Genomic DNA, 9,197 nt, shown 5'->3' with positions numbered 1-9,197 from the left:
AACACTTGAAACCATACAACACTTGACACCATAGAACACTAGAAACCATAGAACACTTGAAACCATACAACACTTGACACCATAGAACACTAGAAACCATAGAACACTAGAAACCATAGAACACGAGAAACCATTGAACACTAGATACCATAGAACACTAGAAACATTGAATCACCACCAACCCTGGAACACTATCAACCCTAAAACCCTGCCATACTGCAGGTGCGAATTTCAACCAAAAACCGGGGGCTGTTTACAGCGTGCGATGCGATTGAATAGTTCTATCGCACTGCCGAGTCCCAAAAGACGAGTATAATCACATGTTTACAAATGGACAACCTTTTGCCAAAGACACCAGGTCATTCGAAAAAACTAAATATGGTTCTTAACCGCTGGTGCAGGTGGGGGGGTTTTCACCATACGGGTTTTCGCTGAAACCACTCCAAGATGAATGGTGTCAGGCATCTGAGTTGAGTTGTACAACAAGAACCATCTTCAGAAGACAACGTCACACGTGATTCATGTCAACACTATATTGCCACGGTGCTCGTCAGTTCTTTATGAAAAGACGAACATCAGGACAAATCACAAACTGGCATCAAAATGAAGCTACGAAGGAAACATATCATCACCGTCTATTGCTTTAATCCGTTCAGTTTTTCGACTATTTATGTCTCATAACAAGCAGAAGCCTTACAATATGACCCACCCTCCACTGTGGATTGCACCACAAAAAAAAAGATACGAGATCTGCGCCCATCATAGACGCCAGTGCAAATCCGAGCCTGATCACAGACGCACGTGTTCAACTGTCGAACCCATTCTACAGTAGACTGTCGCAGACGAGCGGACCGCCAAGCCAGCACATCTTGGCTTGTCAGCGGCAACCAATACCCACTCCCAACTGCGTAATAAATATATAAATGCGAGGTAGCACTGCTTAACTCGCCCTAATTCCAGCACATGTTTGGAACCTGATTTCTGCTGCCCAGCAGACATTTGTCATTCGGGGTCTCCAAACCAGATCTAATTTCAGTCTGACAGCACCCGCCAGCGCTCGACTGCAAGCGCGTGCACGCCCACCCGTGTGCCATTCGTATGTGTTACTAATGCAATGACTGCCACTCATCACCGTAGCTGTCCGACCCCCGTTGACCGTACTACAGGCACACGCACACGCACACCGACACGCACACCGCTATTGTTAAAACATGGCCTATGCCGTACACTAAGAGGTTCCGCTTCACAGACACGCAAATCCAATGTGTGGCAGGTATTCCTATTGGGACAGATGTGGCGCTTTGGTTAGCGCTATGACTCACGTCGTGTTAACGCGCACTAGCCCAGCCCCAGCAACCTGTCCCGTGCCCAAGCAGGCTGTTAGTATTAGCAAAGGTATGTGACGCTATGTACCTATGGTACCTTGTATGTCTGTGCTATACAGGCAGACATGAACCAGATCAGCTATTCGAAGGCTTCTCGTGATATCGTCACATACGCGAGTACCTCACTATGTCTAGGCCTGGTCGTGTATACCAGGCCACTCACAGCACTTGATCACACATGCTCATCTGTTCTGTCATACCAATCGACCCACCGCCCCAGCCAGTCACTCACTGACCCTCTCGCCCTGCTGCTGGTCCGACAGATTCGCCAGCAGCTGTGACAGCCAGCGCTTGGTAGTGGGGTCTTCCTTCAGCACATTCGCAAAGGCTGTATCACGCAGAGGCTCTGGCAGACACTGGCGCAGAGCCTCGCGGGCACGCGGGTTGTCGCTGAGGCGTAGGTAGCAACGCACTACGTGCTTGAGCAGGCGGACGGAGGGGTTCTTGACCAGCCCCTGTACCATGTTGCCCAGGACAGTAGCCACGGCGAAGAAGCGCTCGTATGTCTGCGGGTGCAGTAGAAAAGGGGCGGATGAGAATTGGGGTATAGGATTTTAGGGTTGATATAATTCCGCGCGAAGCGCCATAGAAATATGGAGGGTAATACCGGTTTGAGGGACGAGATGTGCGCAGAGTACGCTACAGGTACATATGACGAATGTAGGAATAAATTGGTTCATTTTAGTGGGGGCGTGAACAGCATTTGTGAGGCTGGAAGCCGGACAATAATCAATAATCAAAAACCAATAATCAATATTTAAACATAAGTACACACACATATATTTATATATATATATAAATATAAATATATATACATTTACATATAATAACCTCCACTCGTCTTAATATTCGTATAGCAGAGCAAGTGTCAAAGTGCGTTCGCAGGGCTTTGCACTCCAAGAAGACGTAGGGACACTCACGAGAATACATACACAGGCGCACCGATCACAGTAGCAATGCCCCACGCAAAATTATTCAACCACGTGCATGAATCCACTGAAAAATTCCCCGAGACCTTACAATGACGGTACTAACGCATTGACACCGTCAATTTGTACGATGAAGCACACAACATGTCGCAAATTGCTCGTCATTTTAACTCGATGTTATTGTCAATAGGTACATTCAAGCAAACAACATGTCGCAAATTGTTGGCAATTACAACTCATGTTATCGTCAATTAGTACACTCAAGCACACAACATGTCGCAAATTGTTAGTCATTCCAAATCAATGTTATCGCCGCATTCAAGCATCTTACTATCAAAAATACAGAAATACAGATACTAAATTGATGTACATACACCAATACTCAAGACAAGAAGCAGGCAAACGCACCGACATGTCCATGAATTTACAGGCATTCAGTTACATAGAAATGTTAACGATCATATCAGACTACTATCAAACTATAGCATCTGAAAATGTTTTATAACACACCGTCACAGACACAGACACAGACACAGACACAGACACGCATATATATATATATATATATATATATATATATGTAACGGCATACGTATACATATTCATACATGTAAGTATACATATATATATATAACTAAACTTACAAAGGTAAATACATACTTTAAAAATATATACAACCCGAAGATGTATACCTATAAATATATCTATATCTAGATATACAATTATAAAAGGCAATCATGCATCATTAAAACGCATTTTTCATGCAATCACGAATTATGACTATATAAACTTGCATACATTTGTAATACGCACACACACACACACACGTACAAGGTATGGACAATAAGATTAGCATCCATCTATACACAATCATGTAAGAAAAGGCGATATTCATACTCACGAACTGTCAATGCATTCGTAACCCATAAAAACATATACCCGCCTTCTTAACATGGCTTAGTTTAAAAATGAAGGAGGATGCGTGTACAATACATTGTACCCATGCGTCAACGAGTTCAACCCTACTACTAACAAGCGGCAGCACATGCATATAAGGAACAAAGTGAGACGTACCTGACATATATACTGCAAACCAAGCTCATCTAATAGAATCTTCTGCACGATGAAGGTGGCCACTGTCTTGGATAGTTCATTGCCCGTCTCCATGATACGCAGAGACAGAGGGATGATCTCAGTCGACAAAAGGAAGTTGATCACATCTGAATCATCCGTTTTCACCAAGGCTCCAATCACTCCCAGCGAAGTCAGGCGAAGGTATTCGAATGGCCTCGTTTTGCTGACCGTATTCAGGAATGGGTACAGTAGAAATGGAATGTGTGCCTTGAGAAACAGCGTACGGGTTTCGGGGTGAGACGCCACGCACTGCAGCAGAGCCAGCGCATTGCACACACGATTGGACGCATGTGCAGACAAAGAGGGGGGTGACAATAGGGGGTAGATAGTGACTATCTCCTGTACTAACGCAGCCATAGTACCTACAGAGTGCCATAGAATGGGGGCCAAGTCATGCACCCCCTCGCGTTTCTTGCTCAACTCCAGGAGCGCGTCCTCACGGAGATCTCGACTGAGTAGATCCATCACTAGTTTGAGCACCTTATCTCTGTCCAGATCCCCGTTGTTACCACTGAGACTAAAATTCTGCATGCCCTGGTTGATATGCTGCATCTTTTGCTGCTGCTGTTGTTGTTGCTGTTGTTGTTGCTGTTGCTGTTGTTGTTGTTGTTGCGGGTGTTGTTGTTGCGACTGTTGTTGGACACCGGGGGCACCGCCTTGCCCTGGCGGCTGTTGGCGCATTGGCATCATATTGCTAAAGTTAAGATCTATTTAATATAATATGTATGTCACTTGATATATAATACAAACGTGTGTGACACAACTGGGATGGCCAAAATATACAGGTCTTCTGTTGACAGTTGAAAGATGCGATTTTAGCAAGGCATGTAATACCATCAAATTGACTTCTCTTCTAACTAGTAGGATGGAACCGTTATAGAGATAAATACTTAATACTGACAGTAGGCTGAATCAATAGCGAGACTCGCTATTAGATGAATATTCGCCTATGGCTGCATATATAGAAGTGCTAACAAGTAAGTAGATCGGGATATGTTTGCTTCCACATACATATTGTCCTCGCAACCAACTATTTACTATTTACTATTTATACAACACTGCTATTTCACAATTGACGTTATAAAAATAAAATATACTTTGCTTTGTAAGGATATAAATAGAACTGTCCCAAAGTAAGGACTCCCGCGATAAGGTCAGTTTGAGCCCAAATTTTGTAACAGAATGGGACAAGTGAAGGTATTTACGACATTACGTCATGTCTTTAATTAATTACCATACTTTTTAAACTCCAGATCAATACCAAATCTGCTTACGTTTTAATACGAACTGAGTATGATTAAAACCTTTTTTAACCGTTTCATACATGTTTGAAACCCAGCGCTCGACCGATCATCATTTATTGTATACACATGAGGTTAAAAATTAAATAAATAAAAATATTTACTATAATCGAGTCCGATCTCTCTCTCTAGAGAGTGAAGTAAAAATAAATAAATACTTATCGGCAGTAATAGTTTCTATGAGGGGACGGGGTTAACTTCTCGCCTGATGCTGCCCTACGTGCCCTTGCTTCCACCATCTCTATATTTATTTATTTTGCTCTAGGGCCACGAGCACGCGCGTGTGTATGCAGCGGTAGCCTGTATATAAACAAGCTTTACAAAGAGTATGTGCATCACTCTTCAATATCATCGTAAGCTTACTAGTATAGTAAGCAATACCCAGCCAGCGCACTAACACCCATAATGTCTGGATTTACTGCTGACGATTTCGACGCCTTCGGTGGCGAGACTTCCATGGAGCTACAGGTCCAAGAGGTATGTTTAAAAATCCGCATATCCACCGCTTTGTATTTGGATGGAATCCTTTGTGCGAATTTCATTATAGATTTATATGCCGCCATTCAAGCATCTATTGTAATGTACTGATTTATTATATGATTACATCTCACTGATCCTCATATATATCCATGTTTGCCCTCAGCTTGGAATCCCACCCCACAAAGAGCGTGTGTCGAGGGAGAAGCAACTATTCGCAGAAGCCAAGGCGCGAATGCTGCAGAAGCTGCAAGAAGACGCACTGAATTCCTCAGGGTCAGAGACCAAAGTTGGCTACGGAGCTCAGTTTGCTCGCTATTGAGAAGTGTTTGTTTCTAACGACACGCATATACGCGCTATTTACACACACTACAACCATCTATGCGCTGTTTCACGCTGTCGAATCATCACAGCCTGGATATCCGATCAGCAACATACGATCGCCTGCACACCACACAAGCCCACGATTACGCAATCATTTCCTTCCATACACCAGTCAGGTGTTATGTATTAGGATTTATTCTGGGACGACATTTCACCTAATTCAAGTTTAGTAATGTTTAGTATTAATGATTAGTTGCTGTACAGTCATCGTGCCTGACCGAAAACGCATTCAATAGGCAAATCAGCACTAGCCTCCACGGCTTAGAAGTTGAATAAACGGGACTGTGCCTGCTCATCACAGTCCAATCATCAACATACATTTTCTGTTAACACATAGCCTTTAGTACTAAATTGAGAGTAGTCTGTTGTAGACCACAGTAACAGTCACTCGACCATGTCTTCGGATCAGCTTCTCTCAATCCATTCGACAAACTGATCGGCGTGTTCCTTTGTAACCGTTGGTTTGTTCGCAGCCAAAGCCTTGACGAAATCCATCAGAGTCGCTGCGCGTAAACGCAAGAGGTCCCGGTCAACCTGCAGACACAAATGGCCGGGGGGAGAATTAGTGAGCGATACATTTAGAGCACAGATGGCAGAGAAAGAAATAGATGGGCACACTTTAGTTTGGTCTAATGGATTTTTTTGGTTCCAAACTCGACTGTCGATGTAATGATCAGCAGTACAAGCATGTAAATACACGTTTCAGTAGATTTATACTTTCTTCGCCTGAATAATACTATCAGTACCAGTCCCTTGTACTTGTCACTTGATTGCGTTGTATCTATCCGTTCTTATCCGTCCTATACGATGATTACATTAAATATTTTGGCAAAGCCAATCAGTCAGGATATAATAGGGAGTATATATATATATTGTTATATATTGTTATATATTGTTATATATTATTATATAGATTGTTAAATATTGTTATATATTGTTACATATATTATTATATATTGTCATATATAGTTATATATACTGTTATAGATATATATTTATATATATTTATACTGTTTTAGATGTATACATATTTGATTTGAAGGCTATGTATGTTTTTACAGCTTTTTTAATATTTATTAAAAAACCATTGCTTATATTTTATTATCATCACTTCAGAATGTTCAGATATCAGACGACCATAGAGTTGATTTCTCTCCCCAAACCCATATATAGACACTATCAGCTGCTGAGAAATCTCTGGCGTTTCTGCTGATATTTCATATTTCCAAAACTTCTGAAAATTAGACACTACATACATCAACCAAATCTAAATAAACTGGCAAGAGGGGAAGCACTACAGAAACGTGATGCCAGTATGTATTATGAATGCTATGGCAAGAGTCGATACCATAACCGACGTTATATTCCTCAAAGAGTACTAACTCAAGGTTCCTTCTAAAGTCAACCCCGATGATCATATGACAACCCACCACTGAATCATACCTCGGCTATTGTCATCTCCATAGCACCGGGAGCGTCTGCAGCACACGGCATCAGGTATTCGGCGTTTGGGTACTATAGACGCAGGACAGTATTCTTATATAAATGGTCATCATTCTCTACGAGGTACACTCAGGTTGTTGACATAGCTAAAAAATAGTCTATCCTTCGCATCATCTTTCTGCCATTTGGTCCCTAGACAAAGGTACACTTCATAGTGTTCCCAGATACTGCACAATTCAGCCTGGCTGTCCATCAAAGTGCTATGTCTCAATCCCGTTACAAATCTTTCTGTAAGTGTATGGATTGGTGAACTTTTACACACTCACCATGTCAGTGAACTCGCGAAAAATTACAGTGACTAGAGAGATCTGAAACGTTGTGTCAGGGTATATTTCGTACGTATTTCAATCGGGTGAAACCCTGGTAGTTTTAGCATAGGTTAGCAACTGTTCTTTAACATCGTGTAGATCGACAATATATAGTGTACTAGGTTTCACAGAAGTATTTTTACTGCGATTGTCGAGCAAGCACTCATGCCTTCCCAACACTATTTATATGTGGATTCAAAGGAAGCACTCATGCCTTCCCAACACTATTTATATGTGGATTCAAAGGGTTGTATTGTACGCTACGTGTGTCTGCACCTCGATAGATGACATCTAACGAGTGGTCCGGAATCATCCGAAATGAATGTCAGATTATATCACTTTAAGTAAAGCGAACACGTGTGTATGGCAAGCTGTGTATTAAGACGAAGTACATGCATGTATTGTGGTCATGTACCTTCCGGGTGAAATGCGTGGCAGCCTGCAGCTCTCTGTACACGGAAGTATCGTAGTAAATAGAAGAAACAATTAAAGGTCAGTAGCCGCGAGTGCGGTCTTTCTATGGGCTGGTTAGACTCATAGTGTCCGAAAGATTACGGACACGCCAGTAAATAGCATATTGAAGTATGCCTGGTCGTTGAGGAGTTGCTCAGCTGGACTCTATATACGTCGCAAAATGGCGGGATACTTTTAGTGACTCGTGCGTTAGAAGCGAAGAAGAATTGGGGGGGAAAGCTCAAATATGATTTTTTGTAGTGTAGAATCCAATATCATACTTGAAGGTGCAGCCGAGATGGTATGTGTTCTACTGATTGTCTAGTAATAGTATTATACTATGGTACAGGTATAGTATTTTACCATGGTATGGTAGTAGTAATTTACTTTGGTAAAATAATGGTATTTTACTAAAGTATAGTAATAGTACTTTCCTGTGGTATGGTAACAGTATTTTACTATGGTATGGTTATAGTATGGTAATAGTATTTTACTATGGTAAAATAGTGGTATTTTACTAAAGTATAATAATAGTACTTTCCTGTGGTATAGTAATAGTATTTTAATACGGTATGGTAGTAGTAATTTACTTTGGTAAAATAATTGTATTTTACTATAGTATAGTAATAGGTCGTTCCTATGGTATTACTATTTTACTATGGTATGGTAATAGTATTTTACTATGGTATGTCGAATCGTCTCTTAAAAAATTGAGCAATAAAAACAGTTCCAAAGGGAAGTGCGCCAGATATACAACCACGGATCAGTCCAGCACAGCCACGTGTTACAGCCCGCAACACAATCTCAGTCGAGCACCTTAATGCGCTTCATAGTTCTATCTCCGAGGTATGTTTGCGTATGTATCAATGACTAGACCAGAGCACGTGCTTTCTAGGACGCAACCAAAAAGACATGTTGTATAGCATCGGAGGCGCCGCTCGCGGTTTAAGTACTAAACGGGTCCGAGTGTAAGATACGTTATTACATCACAGATGCACCTGATCGGCTCCAGGAGAGCATCATTCACGCAGATGGCAATGTCGTTCCCGGAATATCCATTGGTTCTGTGTTGAGTTGTGAATTGTTTATGTTATACCCATTGGCACTGTGTTGAATGGTGAGTTGGATATGCTCTACCCATTGGTTCTGTGTTGAGTTGTGAATTGGTTATGCTATACCCATTGGTTCTGAGTTGGATTGTGAGTTGGTTATGCTCTACCCATTGGTTCTGTGTTGAATTGTGAGTTGGTTATGTTATATCCATTGGTTCTGTGTTGAATTGTGATTTGGTTATACTCTACCCATTGGTTCTGTGTTGAATTG

The 9,197-nt window shown here is 41.7% G+C and overlaps 2 protein-coding genes across 2 annotated transcripts; one reads left to right on the top strand and one right to left on the bottom strand.

Annotated features, from left to right (window-relative positions):
• Positions 1-625: 625 nt before the first annotated feature.
• Positions 626-4,519, bottom strand: SARC_12044 (cell differentiation protein RCD1). The gene is made up of 2 exons (XM_014293858.1): positions 3,389-4,519; positions 626-1,891 (listed from the first exon to the last, which is right to left on the bottom strand). Exons 1-2 carry the CDS (start codon positions 4,136-4,138, stop codon positions 1,610-1,612), a joined length of 1,032 nt encoding a protein of 343 aa, XP_014149333.1. The 5' UTR covers positions 4,139-4,519; the 3' UTR covers positions 626-1,609.
• A 420-nt stretch (positions 4,520-4,939) lies between these two features.
• SARC_12043 (hypothetical protein) lies at positions 4,940-6,424 on the top strand. The gene is made up of 2 exons (XM_014293857.1): positions 4,940-5,226; positions 5,393-6,424. Exons 1-2 carry the CDS (start codon positions 5,155-5,157, stop codon positions 5,546-5,548), a joined length of 228 nt encoding a protein of 75 aa, XP_014149332.1. The 5' UTR covers positions 4,940-5,154; the 3' UTR covers positions 5,549-6,424.
• Positions 6,425-9,197: the final 2,773 nt, after the last annotated feature.

The sequence above is a fragment of the Sphaeroforma arctica genome, assembly GCF_001186125.1.
Source record: "Sphaeroforma arctica JP610 unplaced genomic scaffold supercont1.2032, whole genome shotgun sequence".
NCBI lineage: Eukaryota > Ichthyosporea > Ichthyophonida > Sphaeroforma > Sphaeroforma arctica.
Note: the sequence above shows the minus strand (reverse complement) of the source record. Positions and strands in the feature narration are given on the sequence as shown.